This window comes from Schistocerca gregaria, chromosome 11 (assembly GCF_023897955.1).
Source record: "Schistocerca gregaria isolate iqSchGreg1 chromosome 11, iqSchGreg1.2, whole genome shotgun sequence".
NCBI classification, from domain to species: Eukaryota; Metazoa; Arthropoda; class Insecta; order Orthoptera; family Acrididae; genus Schistocerca; species Schistocerca gregaria.
Window position 1 is genome coordinate 72,157,877 of NC_064930.1, and position 24,327 is coordinate 72,182,203.

General features: G+C 45.5%; 1 protein-coding gene across 5 annotated transcripts in view; it reads left to right on the top strand.

Annotated features, from left to right (window-relative positions):
• Positions 1-24,327, top strand: part of LOC126295222 (uncharacterized) — a 150,353-nt gene that overhangs the window by 54,567 nt on the left and 71,459 nt on the right. Inside the window, exons 6-7 of one of the 5 annotated variants that reach the window (XM_049987564.1) lie at positions 7,591-7,722; positions 22,446-22,618. The exons of 2 other annotated variants lie outside the window; for them this stretch is intronic. In XM_049987564.1, the coding sequence (XP_049843521.1) occupies positions 7,591-7,722; positions 22,446-22,618 (305 nt within the window). The remainder of the gene's footprint in view (positions 1-7,590; positions 7,723-22,445; positions 22,619-24,327) is intronic. 2 more of the 5 variants (XM_049987568.1, XM_049987566.1) reach the window with 2 other exon arrangements.

The window sequence follows — 24,327 nt, forward strand, 5'->3', positions numbered from 1 at the left end:
TGCTTGATGTGGCCTGCCACGAATCCCCTCCTGTGCAAACCTATTCATCTCAGAGGAACACAAGCACCCTACATTCTCAGTTATTTGTTGGATATGTTCCATTTTCCCTATAGAGTTTCCTTCTACAGCTCCTTCAGGTGTCGCCATAGTTATTGCCCGATGTGTTAATACAGGTAAATATCTTCTCATCCTCTACTGCCTTCCTGTCAGTCTTTTCTGCATGTTTCGCTCCTCAGCGATTCTGCAAAGAACCTCTCACTTCTTACCGTATCAGTCTACTTAATTTTCAACATCCCTCTGTAGTACCTCATGCCGAACGCTTCGATTCAATTCTGTTCCGTTATTACCACAGTCCATGGTCCGCTTCCACACAATACTATGTTCAGATGCACATTTCCCGAAATTTTTTCCCCAAGATAAGGTCGATGTTTGATACCAGTAAGCTTCTTTTGATCAGGAATGCCTTTATCAACTGTGCTAGTCTGTTATTTATGTCCTCCCTGTCTCGTCCATTTTGTCTTATTTTCCGTCCAACTCCTTTACTTCATCTGCTTCATGGCACAAAATTTTCATATTAAGTATTCCTAAGCCCTTTCCCGGTACTCCTTATTACTTTTGTCAGTCTAATTCCAGTACTTAGTTCTCATGAGGCTGTTGATTCCTTTCAAAAAGTGTTGTCATTCTTCCTCACTTCCAGTGAGGATATCATTATCACTAGCGAAAATTATCGTTGATATCCTTTCACCCTAAATTTTAATCCCACTCCTCAAACTTCCGTCTGTTTTCGTCATTGTTTGCTTCATGTATAGACGAATGGTAGTCCAAATACTACATACTTGTCTTAAACTCTTTCTAATCCAAATAGTTCTTTCTTGATCTTCCATTCCCACTGAGCGAGGTGGTGCAGTGGTTAGCACACTGGACTCTCATTTAGGAGGACATAGGTTCAAACCCCCATCTGCCCATCCTGATTTACACTTTCCACGATTTCCCTAAATCAGTTCAGGCAAATGCTGAGGTGGTTCCCTTGAAAGGCCACAGCCGACTTCCTTCCTCGCCCTTCCCTGATGATACCATAGACCTCACTCTTTGAGACATGAGCCCCAAGGGCATGAAGGTCCTCCTGTATTCACTCTGGGCTGGAAATCTACAACCACTGAATGTCATATTGAGAAATTTCTAGCCATGGCTGAAGCAGATACTGTTTCAGTTGATGAAGGATACTGGATGGAACATGGAGTGTAAGCATATGTCTTTCTGCTGCATCCCAGACATTTTCTAAGAGAGACAAAATAGTGGACCGGACAGACGAGTGTAGGTCCACTACAACCGTAAAAGTGTCAATGGGCTGAGCTGCAGCGCAATGGCGTGCATTATCCTGCTGGAATATGTTGTTTGGTATGCTGCGTAAGATAGGTATGGCAGGTGGGTTTCCCATTCATGTTACTTTCTTTTAGTGATTACCAAATCTGTCCTGTTGTATTATCCAGTTGTTCCCCATGCGATGAGACAGTTAATTCAAGACATAAAAATTCATTTAAGACACAGACTTGCTAAATATAATGCTGTAGTAACATTTTTCCTTCTTTTCTTTCACTTGTTATTTTGATTTAATAAGTCAATGAGTTGGCTCATTATATGATTCCTCTAGGTCAAGTTTGATTTGTGTGACCTGTGGTGTTGTTGGCTTATCTCCTTGTATGTGTGTCAGAATTCTTGTGGTGATTACTGATGATGTGTCCATAGCATATTGATCTTATTTGTCTGACATCTGCTGATAGGTTTGACATCTCATTTTCGATTTTCCTAGAGACTTATCTGTACATCTGCCCTGTCAGCTTTGGGTTGAGGATTTTTCTCACTATTTTGCTTTATTCCTCCAGTATTTCTGCATCACTTTTTCATATGAACTGTTAATGTCTCGTTTGCATACAGTACTTAAGGCCTAGTTACTGTGTTGTAGTGTCTAACGTTTGAGTTAATGGGCTTGAATTTCTTATTATATGTGTCCTGTATCTAGGCAATGTCCTTGCAGCAGCGGATACACCGGTTCCCGTTAGATCACCGAAGTTAAGCGCTGTCGGGCGTGGCCGGCACTTGGATGGGTGATCATCCAGCCACTATGCGCTGTTGCCATTTTTCGGGGTGCACTCAGCCTCGTGATGCCAAGTGAGGAGATACTCGACCGAATAGTAGCGGTGAAAGAAAACCATCATAACAACCGGGAGAGCGGTGTGCTGACCACATGCCCCTGCTGTCTGCATCCTCAACTGAGGCTGACACGGAGGTCGGATGGTCCCAATGGGCCACTTGTGGCCTGAAGACGGAGTGCTGTCATACGACCTGTGTCTCGCTGTACGATTTCTTCATTTTGTGTTGTCGAGTCTTCTGTATGTTCTCACCTGCAGTGGTTTCGAGGATTTGACTTAGATAATTGAATTGTGTAACTCGGTGCATCTTGTATTTTGAGTCTAATTTTTGTATCTTTAATGTGAGACTTCTGGAAAGAGGTTTGCAGGCCAACTTCTGTGCATTCTTTTAGTACTTCTGTTTCAAGACGCAAAGTAATTAATGATATTTAGGTGTTAGTGGGCATTGTCTTACATCAGGGGGGAAGTTAAAAATTTGTGTCGGGTCGTGATTCGAACCCAGGTATCCTGCTCACTAGATAGATGCTCTGACTACTTTTCTTCTTTTTTATCTCATTTTGTTCGTCGTGTTTGTTCGGAGTGGACATCACATGACGCTACTTCAAATTCATCGTTGAGCCATTAACTAGGTTTTTTTGTATTACAACGGGCAGCTAACCCTCTGACCGAACACGCTCAACGCTAAGCGATCTAGACATAGTGGCCATGGTAACTGCACAGATTACCCTAGCACGCCTCCTGTCAGACCTGCACTGTCAACTTACCGACACACTACTGATGTAGTACCCCTTGCCCATCATCCCCATTACACACTGCATTTCGCCGTTTCCCGTAAGTGTTCGAGTGTGGTGTGGATCTGCTCTGAAGGGATCATTGACTAGTCCAATGGTAATTATACAGGGTGGTCCATCTATAGTTTCGGATGAGATTGTCTCGAAAACTACACTCCTGGAAATTGAAATAAGAACACCGTGAATTGATTGTCCCAGGAAGGGGAAACTTTATTGACACATTCCTGGGGTCAGATACATCACATGATCACACTGACAGAACCACAGGCACACAGACACAGGCAACAGAGCATGCACAATGTCGGCACTAGTACAGTGTATATCCACCTTTCGCAGCAATGCAGGTTGCTATTCTCCCATGGAGACGATCGTAGAGATGCTGGATGTAGTCCTGTGGAACGGCTTGCAATGCCATTTCCACCTGGCGCCTCAGTTGGACCAGCGTTCGTGCTGGACGTGCAGACCGCGTGAGACGACGCTTCATCCAGTCCCAAACATGCTCAATGGGGGACAGATCCGGAGATCTTGCTGGCCAGGGTAGTTGACTTACACCTTCTAGAGCACGTTGGGTGGCACGGGATACATGCGGAGGTGCATTGTCCTGTTGGAACAGCAAGTTCCCTTGCCGGTCTAGGAATGGTAGAACGATGGGTTCGATGACGGTTTGGATGTACCGTGCACTATTCAGTGTCCCCTCGACGATCACCAGAGGTGTACGGCCAGTGTAGGAGATCGCTCCCCACACCATGATGCCGGGTGTTGGCCCTGTGTGCCTCGGTCGTATGAAGTCCTGATTGTGGCGCTCACCTGCACGGCGCCAAACACGCATACGACCATCATTGGCACCAAGGCAGAAGCGACTCTCATCGCTGAAGATGACACGTCTTCCAACAAATCATCTCAGAGAAGTTGTAAATAAGATTCCCCAGTTACATTTCGGTCAAAAAAAAAAAATATATACAGTCCTACCACGTAAGCGTTTAAAATTCCACACCAGACCATTAACGAGCATTTGCGATGATTGCCAACGAGTCTGTGCCAGTGTGGATTGTCAGGGGACCAACAATGACAATCGCAACGATATAATTCGCCATTGTTTTTGGATTCATTGGTGAATATAACGTATCTAAAAACATCATTTTCCCTTTGGCAGAAATATCTTTTGGCGTTAATGCCTGAGTCAGGTTGATATGATACGCATGATATTTATTTGACTTCATAATCCTCAAAACAGTTGATTTCGGTATTCCAGTTTGTCTCTGAATCGCACGATGACTAATTTAGGAATCCAGGTGAACACGGGAGAGAACGGTAACGATAAAAGCGTCATTTTCGTTGTATTCTCGATGACGAGGTGGACGGCGCATGTATCCATTTCGAGCTCGTTCAGTGTAATTTCGAATAATGTTTTCGTTTGGATGGCTGTTTCGGAAACGATCCGCATACAATTGCGCAGCTGCAGCGTAATTGTTGTGGCATTCACCTAAAATTAACATCATATCAACAATCTCCGTAGGAGGATAGTGAGCCATGTTTGGCTAAAGAATAATTTAATTTCGTCAGTTGATGTTTACAGTCCACAATCTGAAAGTGAAGTGACGTCTGATCGCATTGCATCGAGCTTTATACGGAGCCATAGTTCGCAATTTCGCCACGGTAGTGCCACAGTCGGGTGAGTAACGCAATTATGAAGAGTTCCCTAAGGCGATTTTGATAAATGGTTCAAATGGCTCTGAGCACTATGGGACTTAACATCTGAGGTCATCAGTCCCCTAGAACTTAGAACTACTTAAACCTAACTTACTTAAGTACATCACAGACATCCATGCCAGAGGTAGGATTCGAACCTGCGACCGCAGCGGTCACGCGGTTCCGGACTGTAGCGCCTAGAACCGCATGGCCACACAGGGCCGGCGACCTTTTTGGTACAGTTCCGCCTCCTTCCATCAAAAACTGTGGCGGGTAGGATACATTTTGTACAAAAATAGCTTAATTTGGCATAGTGAAAGAATTGGTGCACATTTTGTATCGATTTGATGCGCCTTTCTCGGATCATTCTAAATAAATCGGAGATCTTCCTCAATTTTAATTTTTCTCGATATCAGCGCCATCTGTCAATGGTTTAAAAATGTTTCAGACAAAACTTGATTACTTTTTTTATGCAGATTCCGAATCCGCAATAAAAATGGGGTTTCCATTTAAGATTTAAATGTTGCCCCTCCCATGGGAGCGGAGGTTGGGGGTTACGCATAGTATCATTTGATGTCGCCCTTTGCGCTTAAGAACTTGTCGTACCAACTATTTTTGCCCGATGTATAGTTTTCGAGATAATCTCATCCAGAACTTCAGATGGACCACACTGTCCATCAGGAGTGTGTTCTTTTGAACATGTCCAGAAGGACAGACGCCACATTCGCCTTTCTAATTGATTGGTTTGACAGTATGGCCCAGCTGTCTGCAAAATGGAGGTGTGAGATTTGTGTGTTCACTCGGGCTCTTCCTAGTTGTGTTGCTTCCCATTATCTGTACATTTTCAGTTCTTTTTCCCACTCCCTCATTATTTTGTCTTTTACTGAACTATGGTGCGAATACTTCCAGAACGAAATTTTCACCCTGCAGTGGCGCGTCGGCTAATATGAAACTTCGTGGCAGATTAAAACTGTGTGCTGGTCCGAGACTCGAACTGGGGACGTTTGCCTTTCGCCGAGCTACCCAAGCACGGTACACGCCCCGTCCTCACTGTTTTAATTCCGCCACTACCTCGTCTCCCACCTTCCAAACTTCAGAGTGGGGATAATGTGTCGCCTTTGCGTACTTGCAGTTTTGGTCAGGAAGGCATCAGAGATTTGAGCTGTGAATTTAACTTCCAATGTTATGTCTTCCAATGTTTGTTTGATTAGTCGTAGTGCATTTGTGTCAAGTCTCTGTTGTTCTAAGATGATGAACAAGAATTGCCAGTCAACAGCATCGTATGCTGTCTTCAAGCCTATGGAGGTGTATATGTACATACACTACTGGCAATTAAAATTTACTACACCACGAAAATGACGTGCTACAGACGCGAACTTTAACCGCAAGGAAGAAGATGCTGTGATATGCAAATGATTAGCTTTTCAGAGCATTCACACAAGGTTGGCGCCGGTGGCGACACCTACAACGTGCTGACATGTGGAAAGTTTCCAACCGATTTCTCATACACAAACGGCAGTTGACCAGTGTTGCCTGGTGAAACGTTGTTGTGATGCCTCGTGTAAGGAGGAGAAATGAGTACCATCACGTTTCCGACATTGATAAAGGTCGGATTGCCGCCGAAGTGGCTGAGCGGTTCTAGGCGCTACAGTCTGGAACCGCGCGACCGCTGCGGTCGCAGGTTCGAATCCTGCCTCGGGCAAGGGTACGTGTGATGTCCTTAGGTTAGTTAGGTTTAAGTAGTTATAATTTCTGAGGGACTGATGACCACACGAGAGCCATTTGAGCCATTTGTAGCCTATCGTGATTGCGGTTTATCGTATCGCGACATTGCTGCTCGCATTGGTCGAGATCCAAAGCTCAATATGGAATCGGTGGGTTCAGGAGGGTAATACGGAACGCCGTACTGGATCCCAAAGGCCTCGTATCACTAGCAGTCGAGATGACAGGCATCTTATCCGCACGGCTGTAACGGATCGTGCAGCCACGTCTCGATCCCTAAGTCAACAGATGGGGACGTTTTCAAAACAACAACCATCTGCACGAACTGTTCGACGATGTTTGCAGCAGCACGGAGTATCAGCTCGGAGACCGTGGCTGCGGTTACCCTTGACGCTGCATCACAGACAGGAGCGCCTGCGATGGTGTACTCGACGACGAACCAAGGTGCACGACTGGCAAAACGTCGTTTCTTCGGATGAATCCAGGTTCTGTTTACAGCATCACGACCCTCGCATCCGTGTTTGGCGACATCGCGGTGAACGCACATTGGAAGCGTGTATTCGTCATCGCGATACTGGCGTATCACCCGGCGTGATGGTATGGAGTGCCATTGGTTACATCTCTCGGTCACCCCTTGTTCGCATTGACGGCTCTTTGATCAGTGGATGTTACATTTCAGATGTGTTGCTACCTGTGGCTCTACTCTTCATTCGATCCCTGCAAAACACTACATTTCAGCAGGATAATGCACGACCGCATGTTGCAGGTCCTGTACTAGCCTTTCTGGATACAGAAAATGTCCGACTGCTGCCCTGGCCAGCACATTCTCCAGTTCTCTCACTAATTGAAAACGTCTGGTCAATGGTAGCCGAGCAACTGGCTCGTCACAATACGCCAGTCACTACTCTTGAACTGTAGTATCGTGTTGAAGCTGCATGGGCAGCTGTACCTGCACACGCCATCCGAGCTCTGTTTGACAATACCCAGGCTATCAAGGCCGTTATTGCGGCCAGAGCTGGTTGTTCTGGGTACTGATTTGTCTGGATCTATGCACCCAAACTGCATGAAAATGTAATCACATTTCAGTTCTAGTATAACATATTTGTCCAATGAATACCCGTTTGCCATCTGCATTTTTTGTTGGTGTAGCAGTTTTAATGGCCAGTAGTGTACAACTTTGGTTGTGAAGTGGGATGCCGCCCGACCACTTCGTCCTCTTTTCTCGTTGCCTTCCTCAGGAGCGCGGCGTCGGAGTGATCAGCGCTTCCGGCCCGTCGATGGGTCTCCTGACGAACGCGGGACCCCAGCCGTGGCACCCGGCGCCAGGGGAGCTGAAGGAGGCGTGTCGGCGGGCGGCCGGCTACTGCGAGGTGGGCGGGACCGAGGCACCCCGTCCTGCCTCCTATCCCCCGTGTCACACAGACCCCAGTCTCAAGGAGCTCCACCAGCACTGTACTATGGTCCAGTATACGGTCTCACCAGCAAGTCGCTTACAGATAATACTGTTGGAGCTATTTTTACCAAGTTTCTACTTCAGTTATGTTCATCACGTAACTAGGAACCAATCTATCTTTTTGCATGTGACATTTTGTTTTTACCAAACGTGTTTCACCTGTCCATACCAGGCATTTCAGTGTTCTGTAATAAAAGGAAAATTACTTATTATACGTATTTTTACACACATTTAAAAAAAAGTTTTGTTAAGGCGCTCAGTCCGGAACCGCGCGACTGCTACGGTCGCAGGTTCGAATCCTGCCTCGGGCATGGATGTGTGTGATGTCCTTAGGTTAGTTAGGTTTAAGTAGTTCTAAGTTCTAGGGGACTGATGACCAGAGATGTTAAGTCCCATAGTGCTCAGAGCCATTTGAACCCATTTGAAAAAAGTTTTGCATCACCACAGTTCCCAGAACACCTGAAGACAGACATTGACTGAGGATGTTGTTTCACAGAGATAGTCCCTCACTAAACCCACCTAAAGATGTAAACAACCATGCACGAGCAGCGCCTATTACACAGTGGAGGTCCGACAGCCGATCAGTTCCAATCATTCCACCAGGAGGGATGTACACTGCTCATGTTGTTTGTGTTTCAACCAAGCGTAGGTGGTCAATGCCGCTGTTTGATCGCGTCCACAGTGTTACTTTGTGCCAGGAAGGGCTCTCAACAAGGGAAGTGTCCAGGCATCTCGGAGTGAACCAAAGCGACGTTGCTCGGACATGGAGGAGATAGAGAGAGACAGGAACTGTTGGTGACATGCCTCGCTCAGTCCACCCGAGGGCTACTACTGCAGTGGATGACCGCTACCTACGGAGGAACCCTGACAGCAACGCCACCATGTCGAATAACGCTTTTCGTGCAGCCACAGGACGTCACATTAAGATTCAAACTATGCGCAATAGGCTGTATGATGCGCAGCTTCACTCCCGATGTTCATGGCGAGGTCCATCTTTGCAACCACGACACCATGCGGTGCGGTATAGATGGGTCCAACATCATGCCAAATGGACCGCTCAGGACTGGCACCACGTCCTCTTCAACGGTGAGTGTCGCATATGCCTTCAATCAGACTATCGTCGGAGACCTGTTTGGAGGTAACATGGTCAGGCTGAACGCCTTAGACACACTGTCCAGCGAGTGCAGCAAGGTGGAGGTTCCCTGATGTTTTGGGGTGGCATTGGGTGGGGCTGATGATGTACGCCGCTGGAGGTCATGGAAGGCACTGTAGTGGCAGTACGATATGTGAATGCTATCCTCCGATCGATAGTGCAACCGTATTGGCAGCAAATTGGCGAGGCATTCGTTTTCATGGACCACAATTCGCGCACTCAGTCCATATCTTGTGAATGACTTCCTTCAGGATAACGACGTAGATCGACTAGAGCGGCCAGCATGTTCTCCGGACATGATCCCTATCGAACATGCCAGGGATAGATTGAAAAGGGCTGTTTGTGGACGACGTGACTCACCAACCACTGTGAGCGATCTACTCCTAATCGTCGATGAGGAATGGGAGATCTGGACCAACAGATGAACTTGTGGATAGTTTGCCACGACGCATACAGGCATGCATCAATGCAAGAGGACGTGCTACTGGGTATTAGAGGTAACCGGTGTGTACAGCAATCTGGACTACCACCTCTGAAAGTCTCGCTGTATGGTGGTAAAACATGCAATGTGTGGTATTTATGAGCAATAAGGAGGACAGAGATGATGTTTATGTTGATCTCTATTCAAATTTTCTGTACAGGTTCCGGAACTCACAGAACTGAGGTGATGCATAACTTCTTTTTGATGTGTGTGTGTAAGGAAAATTACTTATTATGCATATGTTAACGACATATAATAAATAATATTGTTTATACAATAGACCATTGTTGATGGTTGATATGAATAGAGGAAACACTTTTGCTAGAATCAAAAGAAACATTTGTCTGAAAAAAAAACCAGACTGGATGACAGCTGCTGGTAAACATTCCGGGATGTGAGGTCCTGGTCCAAGAAACTCTTCCGTTGAAACTTCCTGGCAGATTGAAACTGTGTGCAGGACCGAGATTCGGACTCGAGACCTTTGCCTTTCGCGGGCAAGTGCTCTACCATCTGAGCTACCCAAGCACGATTCACGCCCGGTACTCACAGCTTCACTTCTGCCAGTATCTCGTCTCCTACCTTCCAAACTTCACAGAAGTTCTCCTGCGAAACTTGCAGAACTAGCACTCCTGAAAGAAAGGATATTGCGGAGAGATGGCTTAGCCACAGCTTGGGGGATGTTCCCAGAATGAGATTTTCACTCTGCAGCGGAGTGTGCGCTGATATGAAACTTCCTGGCCGATTAAAACTGTGTGCCCGACCGAGACTCGAACTTGGGACGTTTGCCTTTCGTGAGCAAGTGCTCTACTTCGAGTCTCGCTCGGGCACACAGTTTTAATCTGCCAGGAAGTTTCATATCAGCGCACACTCCGCTGCAGAGCGAAAATCTCATTCTGGAAACTCTTCTGTGCCTGATGTTTCTTCGAGGCAAGACAGAGCGGAGGAGCGCCTCTGAGATTGTTCAGTGCAGTCCTGGACGAAACGTCGAGAACAGAAGAGTATCTTCGACCATGACCTCACATCCTGAAAGGTTCACCAGGTTGCTCCATTAATGGTGCCTGGCTCTGAGCGCTATGGGACTCAACTTCTGAGGCCACTAGTACCCTAGAACTTAGAACTAGTTAAACCTAACTAACCTAAGGACATCACACACATCCATGCCCGAGGCAGGATTCTAAGCTGCGAATGTAGCTGTCTCACGATTCCAGACTGCAGCGCCTAGAACCGCACGGCCAAATATCTCACGAAATAAGCGTCAAACGACAAAACCACAAAGAACGAAACTCGTCTAGCTTGAAGGGGGAAACCAGATGGCGCTATGGTTGGCCCGCTAGATGGCGCTGCCATAGCTCAAACGGATATCAACTGCGTTTTTTAAGATGGGAACCCCAATTTTTTTATTACATATTCGTGTAGCACGTAAAGAAATATGAATGTTTTAGTTGGACCACTTTTTTCACTTTGTGATAGATGGCGTTGCATTAGTCTCAAACATATGGCTCACAATTTTAGGCGAACAGCTGGCAACAGGTAGGTTTTTTAAATTAAAATACAGTACGTAGGTGCGTTTAATCATTTTATTTCGGTTGTTCCAATGTGATACATGTACCTTTGTGAACTTATCATTTCTGAGAACGCATGCTGTTACAGCGTGATTACCTGTAAATACCACATTAATGCAATAAATGCTCAAAATAATGTCCGTCAACCTCAATGGATTTAGCAATACGTGTAACGACATTCCTCTCAACAGCGAGTAGTTCGCCTTCCGTTATGTCCACACATGCATTGATAATGCGCTGCCGCATGTTGTCAGGCGTTGTCGGTGGATCGCGATAGCAAATATCCTTCAATTTTCCCCACAGAAAGAAATCCGGGGACGTCAGTTCTGGTGAACGTGCGGGCCACGGTATGGTGCTTCGACGACCAATCCACCTGTCATGAGATTGCATTTCAATACGCGAGCTATGTGCCGGACCTCCATTATGTTGGAAGTACATCGCCATTCTGTCATGCAGTGAAAAATATTGTAGTAACATCGGTTTAACATTACGTAGGAAATCAGCATACATTGCACCATTTAGATTGCCATCGATAAAATGGGGGCCACTTGTCCTTCCTGCCATAATGCCCCACAATACGTTAACCCGCCAAGGTCGCTGATGTTCCACTTGTCGCAGCCATCGTGGATTTTCCGTTGCCCAATAGTGCATATTATGCCGCTTTACGTTACCGTTGTTGGTGAATGACGCTTCGTCGCTAAATAGAACGCGTGCAAAAAACCTGTCATCGTTCCGTAATTTCTCTTGTGCCCAGTGGCAGAACTGCACACGACGTTCAAAGTCGTCGGCATGCAATTTCTGGTGCACAGAAATATGGTACACTGAAGTTTTTGAGATTTCCGATTCTCGCGCAGTTTGTCTGCTACTGATGTGCGGATTAGCCGCGACAGCAGCTAAAACACCTACTTGGGCATCATCATTTGTTGCAGGTCGTGGTTGACGTTTCACACGTGGCTCAACACTTCCTGTTTCCTTAAATAACGTAACTATCCGGCGAACGGTCCGGACACTTGGATGATGTCGTCCAGGATACCGAGCAGTGTACTTACCACACGCCCGTTCGGGATTTTGACCACAATAGCCACACATCAACACGATATCGACCTTTTCCGCAATTGGTAAACGGTCCATTTTAACACGGGTAATGTATCACGAAGCAAATACCGTCCGCACTGGCGGAACGTTACGTGACACCACGTACTTATAAGTTTGTGACTATTACAGCGCCATCTGTCACAAAGCGAAAAAAGTGTTCCAACTAAAACATTCATATTTCTTTACGTGCTACACGAATATGTAATAAAGAAATTGGGGTTCCCATCTTAAAAAACGCAGTTGATATCCGTTTGACCTATGGCAGCGCCATCTTACGGGTCAACCATAGCGCCATCTGGTTTCCCCTTCGAGCTAGACGAGTTTCGTTCTTTGTAGTTTTTTCGTTTGATGCTTATTTCGTAAGATAATTGGCCGAGTCACTATCAATGGACCATCCTGTATACGTGCTTTAGAATGTGAGTCAGTGGGGCAAAGTGTGAAGAGATCATTCCTTACTTTCAGCAACTATGTTTTAAACATATACTACTTAACAAAAAATGTGATGCACCCAAAAGACGTGGTTATGTATCAATGTAATTCCATACACGCACACACGCCCTCGGCAGTCGTGTAAATCACTTTGGAGCTGCTGTTCTCTGTGACACGCAGAGAGGACACCAGTGTGCATTCGTGTTGTTAGTGTTTAGTGTGGTTACCACGTCTTCAGCGCTATGCAGGGTTATTCAAGAAGATATGGAAATATTTTAATATGTTATCCTACAAGCAAAACCAAAGATAAAAGTTCATGCAAACGTAGGTCAGCAAATGTTTAGTTACACAGTTACGGTTTTGTCTGAAATTTAGCAACTCCGCTAATATGAAACCATCACAAAGCTGTACGAGGTTAAAGTGAATAACGATTTCCATTTATTTTGTTGTTGTTGCTCTGGTGAACCTGATAAAACATGTCCCAGACATGTACCTGTAATAGTTTATCAGAACATCCAGAGAAGCAAAGATTTTTATACAAGTAAATTTGTTCACTTTCCATTAAGAATGTAAAGTGCAAGTCTTATTTCAGTCGACGCCACTTTGGAGGACTCGCGCGTCGGTGATGACGATAAAATGATGATGATGATGACAACTGAAAACACAGTCCACGACCGGAGAAAATCGCCAACGCTGCGGGACAAGAATGTAGAAACCTTTATGTCACTGTTGCCAACTGTGAATGAGTTGTTTCAGTCGTTTCCTTCCTTGAAACCATTTAGTTTTCTGTATTGTTCAGTCAAAGAACGGAATGAAAACAGTGTATTTAAGTGAAACCACTTAGCAGCTGTTGTAGTTTGTAGATTATTTATGAAATAGGGATGCCTTTCAAATTTACGAGAGAGTCATACGCCGATATGGTGTTTGTTTATGGCAAATGTGATGGTAATGCTACGGCTGCAGTTTACGAATATCGCGTACGGTATACATCTCGGAGGATTCCGATGCACGAGCCATTAGTGGAGTATACTTACACCCAACAACCTCGAACATTTATTTGGCATATACCAATCTCTGTCTTCTCATACAAATTTTACTCGCTACAGCTCTCTCAATTACCATAGACGTTGTTCCAAGTCTTAACACACGTGCGGTTATTCCTTCTCTTCTCCATGCCAATGTTTTCCACATGTTCCTCTTCTCAGAACATCCTCATTTCTTATCTTTTCTTCTTCTTCTACTTCACTTCATGGAGTAGACTTGCAACCTTCTCTCCCCTCACTGAAGCCAATTGTTCCTTAGTGCTCCTACATTTCCCATTCCTGTTGGTTTGTAATTGGTTACTTGTATAACTAAACTGTCTTCCCCATCCTGTTGATGCATTGTTTCCGTTTCACGTATCTGTGTCCTGAGTTTTATTTATGCAGTATACATTAAATCGGGAAGGTAGGTTAGAAAATTTAAAAAGGGAAATGCATAGGTTAAAGTTAGATATAGAGGGAATTAGAGAAGTTCGGTGGCAGGAGCAGCAAGGCTTTTGGTCAGGTGACTACAGGGTTATAAACACAAAATCAAATAGGGGTAATGTAGGAGTAGGTTTAATAACGAATAGGAAAATAGGAATGCGGGTAAGCTACTACAAACAGCATTGTGAATGCATTATTGTGGCCAAGATAGATACGAAGCCCACACCTACTACAGTAGTACAAGTTTATATACCAACTAGCTCTGCAGATGACGAAGAAATTGAAGAAATGTATGATGAAATAAAAAAACTTATTCAGATAGTGAAGGGAGATGAAAATTTAATAGTCATGGGTGACTGGAATTCGAGTGTAGGAAGAGGGAGAGAAGGAAACGTAGTAGGTGGATATGGATTGGGGCTAAGAAATGAAAGAGAAAGCCGCTTGGTAGAATTTTGCACAGAGCACAACTTAATCACAGCTAACACTTGGTTTAAGGATCATGAACGAAGGTTGTATACATGGAAGAACCCTGGAGATACTAAAATGTATCAGATAGATTATACAATGGTAAGACAAAGATTTAGGAATCAGGTTTGAAATTGTAAGACATTTCCAGGGGCAGATGTGGACTCTGCCCACAATCTATTGGTTAGATATAGTGGGAATTAGTGAAATTCGGTGGCAGGAGGAGCAAGACATTTGGTCAGCTAACTATAGGGTGATAAACACAAAATCAAATAGGGGTAATGCAGGAGTAGGTTTAATAATGAATAGGAAAATAGGAATGCGGGTAAGCTACTACAAATAGCATAGTGAACGCACTATTGTGGCCAAGATTGGATAACGAAGCCCACATCTAAACTGAAGAAACTGCAAAAAGGTGGGAATTTAAGGAGATGGGACCTGGATAAACTGAAAAAAACCAGTGGTTTTACAGAGTTTCAGGGAGAGCATAAGGGAACAATTGACAGGAATGGGGGAAAGAAATACAGACGAATTGGTAGCTGTGAGGGATGAAGTAGTGAAGGCAGCAGAGGAACAAGTAGGTAAAAAGACGAGGGCTAGTAGAAATCCTTGGGTAACAGAAGAAATATTGAATTTAATTGGTGAAAGGAGAAAATATAAAAATGCAATAAATGAAGCAAGCAAAATGGAATACATACGTCTCAGAAATGAGATCGACAGGAAGTGCAAAATAAGCAGGGATGGCTAGAGGACAAATGTAAGGATGTACAGGCTTATCTCTCTAGGGGTAAGATAGATACTGCCTACAGGAAAATTAAAGACACCTTTGGAGATAAGAGAACCACTTGTATGAACATCAAGAACTCAGATGGAACCCAGTTCTAAGCAAAGAACGGAAAGCAGAAAGGTGGAGGGAGTATATAGAGAGTCTATACAAGGGCGATGCTCTTGAGGACAATATTATGGAAATGGAAGAGGATGTAGATGAAGATGAAATGGGAGATACGATACTGCGTGAAGAGTTTGACAGAGCACTGAAAGACCTGAGTCGAAACAAGGCCCCCGGAGTAGACAACATTCCATTAGAACTACTGACAGCCTTGGGAGAGCCAGCCCTGACAAAACTCTACTATCTGGTGAGCAAGAAGCATGAAACAGGCGAAATACCCTAATACTTCAAGCAGAATGTTATAATTCCAATCCCAAAGAAAGCAGGTGTTGACAGATGTGAAAATTACCGAACAATCAGTTTAATAAGCCACAGCTGCAAAATACTAACACGAATTCTTTACAGACGAATGGAAAAACTAGTAGAAGCCAAACTCGGGGAAGATCAGTTTGGATTCCGTAGAAATACTGGAACACGTGAGGCAATACTGATCTTACGACTTATCTTAGAAGAAAGATTAAGGAAAGGCAAACCTACGTTTCCAGCATTTGTAGACTTAGAGAAGGCTTTTGACAATGTTGACTTGAATACTCTCTTTCAAATTCTAAAGGTGGCAGTGGTAAAATACAGGGAGCGAAAGGCTATTTACAATTTGTACAGAAACCAGATGGCAGTCATAAGAGTCGAGGGACATGAAAGGGAAGCAGTGGTTGGGAAGGGAGTAAGACAGGGTTGTAGCCTCTCCCTGATGTTATTCAATCTGTATATTGAGCAAGCAGTAAAGGAAACAAAAGAAAAATTCGGAGTAGGTATTAAAATCCATGGAGAAGAAATAAAAACTTTGAGGTTCGCTGATGACATTGTAATTCTGTCAGAGACAGCAAAGGACTTGGAAGAGCAGTTGAATGGACAGTGTCTTGAGAGGAGTATATAAGATGAACATCAACAAAAGCAAAACGAGGATAATGGAATGTAGTAGAATTAAGTCGGGTGATGCCGAGGGAATTAGATTAGGAAATGAGACACTTAAAGTAGTAAAGGAGTCGGGCTATTTGGGGAGCAAAATAACTGATGATGGTCGAAGTAGAGAGGATATAAAATGTAGACCGGCAATGGCAAGGAACGCGTTTCTGAAGAAGAGAAATTTGTTAACATCGAGTATAGATTTCAGTGTCAGGAAGCCATTTCCGAAAGTATTTGTATGGAGTGTAGCCATGTATGGAAGTGAAACATGGACGATAAATAGTTTGGACAAGAAGAGAATAGAAGCTTTCGAAATGTGGTGTTACAGAAGAATGCTGATGATTAGATGGGTAGATCATATAACTAATGAGGAGGTATGGAATAGAATTGGGGAGGAGTTTGTGGCACAACTTGACTACAAGAAGGGATCGGTTGGTAGGACATGTTCTGAGGCATCAAGGGATCACCAATTTAGTATTGGAGGGCAGCGTGGAGGGTAAAAATCGTAGAGGGAGACCTAGAGATGAATACACCAAGCAGATTTAGAAGGATGTAGCTTTGTAGTATGTACTGGGAGATGAAGAAGCTTGCACAGGATAGAGTAGCATGGAGAGCTGCATCAAACCAGCCTCAGGACTGAAGACCACAACAACAACAACATTCAAATGGTTGAAATGGCTCTCAGCACTATGGGACTTAACTGAGGTCATCAGTCCCCTAGACTTAGAACTACTTAAACCTAACTAAGGACATCACACACATCCATGCCCGAAGGCAGGATTCGAACCTGCGATCGTACCAGCATCGCGGCTCCGGACTGAAGCGCCTAGAACCGCTCGGCCACAGCGGCCGGCAATATACACTCGGTCTTTCTATTATAATACTGCTCTGTGTTTGATCTCTTAACTTTCCATAAAAATTTCATTGCAGGTCAGAGTGTTCATCTGTTGTCTTTCTCAGTCTATGTCCAAGATATGCTTTCATATACGAGATATCTCAATAATTTTATTTTTACATGAAAGCCTGTACCTTAATCTACTCACTGACGCCATTACAGTCTGATTCTTCCTTGTTTACGTTGTGTACTGAGTGTTTAAGATGCCTCCGATAATCGTGAGTCCCGCAGACTGTGAAGTACGGGCTGTTATAAGATTTCTTAGTGCTAAAGGCCTAAAAGCGATCGATATTCATCGTGAGATGTGCAGTTTACGGAGAAAACATCATGAGTGATGGAATGGTAATAAAGTGGGTGAAAGCATTTAAAGATGGTCGCACAAACGTGCAGGATGAACAATGGAGTGGGCGTCCTTCAGTTGTTTATGAAAGATTGGTGCAGGAAGTAGACAATAGGGTGAGAGAAAACAGGCGCTTTACGATTTTCTCCCTGCGGGATGATTTTCCTAATGTTTCTCGTAGTGTTTTGCATGGCATTGTGACCGAGCACTTGAATTACCGAAAATTGTGCGCACGTTGGGTACGGAAAATGTTGACGGATGTGCACAAAACCAAACGTTTAGACAGTGCACTGACTTTCCTTGAGCGGTACCACAACGATGATGATGATTTCTTAAGCCAAATTGTTACGGGGATGAAACATGTGTGGCCTACGTCACACCAGAATCAAAGCAACAGTCGCCGGAATGGCGGCATTCAGATTCACCCAGAAAAGTGAAGCTTAAGCAAACAATTTTTGCCCGGAAAATGAAGTGCACAGTTTTTTGGGACAGTAAAGGAGTATTCCTTGTGAAATTTCTGCCTCGTAATGAGACAATCAATACAGCAGTTTGCTGTAAGTCACTGCGCAACCTGCGACGTTCAATTCAGAACAAAAGATGTGTCAAGTTGAGCAAGGGCGTCGTTTTGCTGCAAGACAATGCCCGCCCACGTGTGGCTTATCAGACCAAACATCTCATCACATCTTTCCGATGGTAAACTCCAGATCATCCTCCGTACAGCCCCGGTCTTGCGCCCAGTGACTACCGTCTGTTGCTGCACTTGAAGAAACACCTGGGCGGTCAGCGTCTTCAAGACGATGACGAAGTCAAAACAGTGACGATGCAGTGGTTAACAAGTCAGGCGGCAGACTTCTGTGAGGAGGGTATTCAAAAACTGGCACAACGTTATGACAAGTGCCTCAATACTGACGGAAATTATGTACACTCCTGGAAATTGAAATAAGAACACCGTGAATTCATTGTCCCAGGAAGGGGAAACTTTATTGACACATTCCTGGGGTCAGATACATCACATGATCACACTGACAGAACCACAGGCACATAGACACAGGCAACAGAGCATGCACAATGTCGGCACTAGTACAGTGTATATCCACCTTTCGCAGCAATGCAGGCTGCTATTCTCCCATGGAGACGATCGTAGAGATGCTGGATGTAGTCCTGTGGAACGGCTTGCCATGCCATTTCCACCTGGCGCCTCAGTTGGACCAGCGTTCGTGCTGGACGTGCAGACCGCGTGAGACGACGCTTCATCCAGTCCCAAACATGCTCAATGGGGGACAGATCCGGAGATCTTGCTGGCCAGGGTAGTTGACTTACACCTTCTAGAGCATGTTGGGTGGCACGGGATACCTGCGGACGTGCATTGACCTGTTGGAACAGCAAGTTCCCTTGCCGGTCTAGGAATGGTAGAACGATGGGTTCGATGACGGTTTGGATGTACCGTGCACTATTCAGTGTCCCCTCGACGATCACCAGAGGTGTACGGCCAGTGTAGGAGATCGCTCCCCACACCACGATGCCGGGTGTTGGCCCTGTGTGTCTCGGTCGTATGCAGTCCTGATTGTGGCGCTCACCTGCACGGCGCCAAACACGCATACGACCATCATTGGCACCAAGGCAGAAGCGACTCTCATCGCTGAAGACGACACGTCTCCATTCGTCCCTCCATTCACGCCTGTCGCGACACCACTGCAGGCGGGCTGCACGATGCTGGGGCGTGAGTGGAAGACGGCCTAATGGTGTGCTGGACCGTAGCCCAGCTTCATGGAGACGGTTGCGAATGGTCCTCGCCGATACCCCAGGAGCAACAGTGTCCCTAATTTGCTGGGAAGTGGCGGTGCGGTCCGCTACGGCACTGAGTAGGATCCTACGGTCTCGGCGTGCATCCGTGCGTCGCTGTGGTCTGGTCCCAGGTCGACGGGCACGTGCACCTTCCGCCGACCACTGGCGACAACATCGATGTACTGTGGAGACCTCACGCCCCACGTGTTGAGCAATTCGGCGGTATGTCCACCCGGCCTCCCGCATGCCCACTATACGCCCTCGCTCAAAGTCCGTCAACTGCACATACGGTTCACGTCCACGCTGTCGTGGCATGCTACCAGTGTTAAAGACTGCGATGGAGCTCCGTATGCCACGGCAAACTGGCTGACACTGACGACGGCGGTGCACATATGCTGCGCAGCTAGCGCCATTCGACGGCCTACACCGCGGTTCCTGGTGTGTCCGCTGTGCCGTGCGTGTGATCATTGCTTGTACAGCCCTCTCGCAGTGTCCGGAGCAAGTATGGTGGGTCTGACACACCGGTGTCAATGTGTTCTTTTTTCCATTTCCAGGAGTGTAGAAAACTAGATTAAGGTACAGAGTTTCGTGTAAAAATAACATTATTGAGATATCTTAGCACGTCTTTTTTTAAATTTCAAAACTGTACATACTTAAAAAAAACACGCATTGTGTAATAGGCGTATCCATTACTTTGTAAGATAGTAGCTTTGTCTCCTTCGTTTTCTTGTCACCGCGTTCTCTCTGTACCGCATCGCATACCATTTGATAGTGATACCAGTTATTAGTGACATCATTGCCATACTTGTACGTATTACCGCAGCCAGACAGTTAGTAATGTGGCACCTGTTCTTTTGTTTGTCTAGTCCAGTGCTTCCCTATGCTAGAGGGGTCCGCAAGATGCTATTGGAATAAAAAATATATTAAACATATTTCGTATGATAACAGATTTTTGTTTGTTTTGGCCGCTTCCTGCATGAGCAGAGCTTTAGCGAACGCTAACTTCTGCGTCCAGTGTCTTCCTAGAGTGTAAAGAGATCGGCAGTGAAAATGAGCAACTTCTTATTCATACGGAAGTAAGATGGCTTTCTCGAGGAAGGATCTTGTCAAGATTTTTTTGAACTTAGAGACGAGGTTCGTGTCTTCCTTCTTGACACCAAGTACTCTGATTTTCTCGCTAACTTCTCTTGGCTTTGCTCAGTTGCGTGCTTAGCTCATGTGTTTGAACACTTGAATGTGTTAAACTTGAGTTTACAGGGAAAAAATGTAGACATGGTCAAAGTTGAGGATAAGATTAGTGCTATGGTCAAAAAGTGTCAGATCTGGGCGTCAAGGATATAAAACGAGGCACTAACTAGCTTATCTACTTTAAAACAATTCTGGGAGTCATCAGAGGAGAGTTTGCCTGACCAGATAAAGATCAATGTAGCCTAGCCACCACTTTTAGAGAGTATTTCCCTGAACCTGACTCTGACGACAGATGGATTCGCAATCCCTCCAGCTGTGAAGAAACAGACAAAATCCAAGGCGTCACCCAAGAAGAGCGAGATCAACTTGTGGATCTGTCCAGCTGCGGTACGATCATTAACATTTACATCGGTGATAAAATTACAAGACTTCTGGGCGTCAGCACACAAGGACTACAAGAAACTTGGAGTTAAGGCAACGAAAAAGATCCTTCCATTTGCAACGACATATTGGTGTGAGCAAGCGTTTTCTTCCACGTGTTTGATGAAAAACAAATATAGGAATCAGCTCGACATGCGGTCGGATTTCAGAGTGAAAGTTTTAAGTTTGGAACCTAATATTTCAGAAATAATGGATTCAACGGTCACATTGATCTCATCTCATTAAAAACCGAAAATTAAAACTAACTGTATACTGATGGAGTACTCTGTTGTAACTGCATTTTTTCAAGTAAGTAATACCTTGTATGAAATTAGTGTTTTCTTATTTTTCACACCTGTCTACGCAATGCAGTCTCAAGTGTAGTACAGTTGAAAGACTAGTACTCTCAGTTTAAATTTTTTCCTGTCATTTTCAGTTCAAATCAATTTTTATTTTTTTAAGGAGTTCGTTATACTAAAAACCCAGGTTTGAAGACAAACATTTTGTGCAATAATCAAAAATTTAACAATAACAATGATGGCTAAATTGAAGAAGTATTAAGCTCAATATGCTTTCAACAATGAACTTGTCAATGTTTTTTCTGAGTACCAAAAATGGAAAACGTATAAAAGAACTCTTAATTTGCGTTCTTTAGGTACCTGATGCTGTGATATGACAAGGTACCAATCATGCTCTATGAGGGGGTCCTGGAGAGAATTTTGTTGGGAGCCCCTGGTCTTGTCAGTCCACCGAACTCTCACGATCCTTCTATAGCAGAGGTCTGCAAACTGCGGCCCGGGGGCCGAAACCGGCCCTTGAGAGCCGGCAAACCGGCCCGCGTTAGCTGGCCGGACATCCCCGGTTTGCGACCCGCCAAATATTTGACTGCTACCCATACTGCCAACAACTGAGTTTCGAGGCCTATCGCGACCAGTACACCGCGACATCAGCTCTGATACTCGCTACAAGACCTCTTGCTGCGCCGCTTGAAACAACAAAGCGTTGACATACCACACCTCTCTTACGTCTTGCAGTAATAGTGTTGCTAACAATTATTTTGAGTTTTTGTCAACTTTGCAGGACGCTTTCGTGAAGAATGTGCAGTGACATTCTTTTTTATTGGTGAAATTCGCCAGAATAAAATACGGCAGAATTTCGGCCAGGTACGTCCACCAATCAAAATTATGTACTAAATAAAAATCGTAGTTCGTTTCAGTGCTAGCTATTCCAACATCCTTAGATTTTTGCGATTTCGTCTTTCCTTTAGCCTTACATTACGGTGATCATGGAGTGCTAGGGTGCTTTAATCCCACTAGGTAGATCTAGGCCCTTATGACTTCGTGGAGGAGTCAATGTGGCCCGTGGACTAAAAAGTTTGGAGACCCCCGTTCTATAGCACCACGCCTCAGCACTTCAGTTCTCTCCTTTTCCTAGTTTCCCTACATCCCACGGAATGTAATGGCGCCTCTGAACGAAGCCTAGTCCACCTCTGGCGCTTTTTGTTCCCAGAGCCAGGGTGTGGAGCTGGGTAAGCTCGCCGTGTACCACGCGCTGACGCGCGAGGGCCAGGCGACGCACATCGTAGGGGCCAACTGCAGGGAGGTGCTGCGCTTGAACCTGAGGACTCTGCGAGAGGGGCTCACCGAGGCGGAGCAGCAGGTGCTGGAGCACGTCAAGGACAGGTAAGGCGAGGGTTCGGCCCGAGACCGAGCCTCAGGTACTTGGTAAATTACACTGCTGGCTTGTAAAATTCCAACACCACACACACTGAAGAGGCAAAGAAACTGGTACGCCTGCCAAATATACTGTACGGCCCCCGCGAGCACGCGGAACTGCCGCAGTATAACGTGGCATGGACTCGACTAATGTCTGAAGTACACTACTGGCCATTACGATCTCTACACCAAGAAGAAATGCAGATGATAAACACGTATTCATGGGACAAATATATTATACTACAACTGACATGTGTTTACATTTTCACGCAATTTGGGTGCATAGATCCTGAGAAATCAGTACCCAGAACAACCACCTCTGGCCGTCATAACGGCCTTGATACGCCTGGGCATTGAGTCAAACAGAGCTCGGATGGCGTGTACAGGTACAGCTGCCCATGCAGCTTCAACACGATACCACAGTTCATCAAAAGTAGAGAGTGGCATATTGTGACGAGCCAGTCGCTCGGCCACCATTGACCTGACGTTTTCAGTTAGTGAGAGATCTCGAGAATGTGCTGGCTGGGGCAGCAGTCGAACATTTTCTGTATCCAGAAAGGCCCGTACAGGACCTGCAACATGCGGTCGTGCATTATCCTGCTGTAATGGAGGGTTTCACAGGGATCGAATGTAGGGTAGAGCCACGGGTCGTAACACATCTGAAATGTAACGTCCACTGTTCACATCGCCGTCAATGCGAACAAGAGGTGACCGAGACGTGTAACCAATGGCACCCCACACCGTCACCAGTATGGCGATGAAGAATACACGCTTCCAATGTGCATTTACCACGATGTCGCCAAACACGGATGCGACCATCTTGATGCTGTAAACAGAACCTGGATTCATCCGAAAAATGACGTTTTGCCATTCGTGCAGCCAGGTTCGTCATCGAGTACACCATCGCAGGCGCTCCTGTCTGTGATGCAGCGTCAAGGGTAACCGCAGCCACGGTCTCCGAGCTGATAGTCCGTGCTGCTGCAAACGTCGTCGAACTGTTCGTGCAGATGGTTGTTGTCTTGCAAACCTCCCCATCTGTTGACTCGGGATTCGAGACGTGGCTGCACGATCCGTTACAGCCATACTGATAAGATGCCTGTAATCTCGACTGCTAGTGATACGAGGCCGTTGGGATCCAGCATGGCGTCCCGTATTACCTTCCTGAACCCACCGATTCCATATTCTGCTAACAGTCATTGGATCTCGACCAACGCGAGCAGCAATGTCGCGATACGATAAACCGCAATAGCGATAGGCTACAATCCGACCTTTATCAGAGTCGGAAACGTGATGGTACGCATTTCTCCTCCTTACAGGAGGCATCACAACAACGTTTCACCAGGCAACGCTGGTCAACTGTTGTTTGTGTATGAGAAATCGGTTGGAAACTTTCCTCATGTCAGCACGTTGTAGGTGTCGCCACCGACGCCAGCCTTGCGTGAATGCTCTGGAAAGCTAATCATTTGCAAATCACAGCATCTTCTTCCTGACGGTTAAATTTCGCTCCTGTAGCTCGTCATCTTCGTGGTGGTGTGGCAATTGTAATGGGCAGTAGTGTAGTTCTGGAAGGAATTGACACCAGGGCTGTCCATAAATCCGGGAGATTACGAGGTGCGGAGGTCTCTTCTGAACAGCACGTTGCAAGGCATCCCAGATATGCTCACTACTGTTCATGT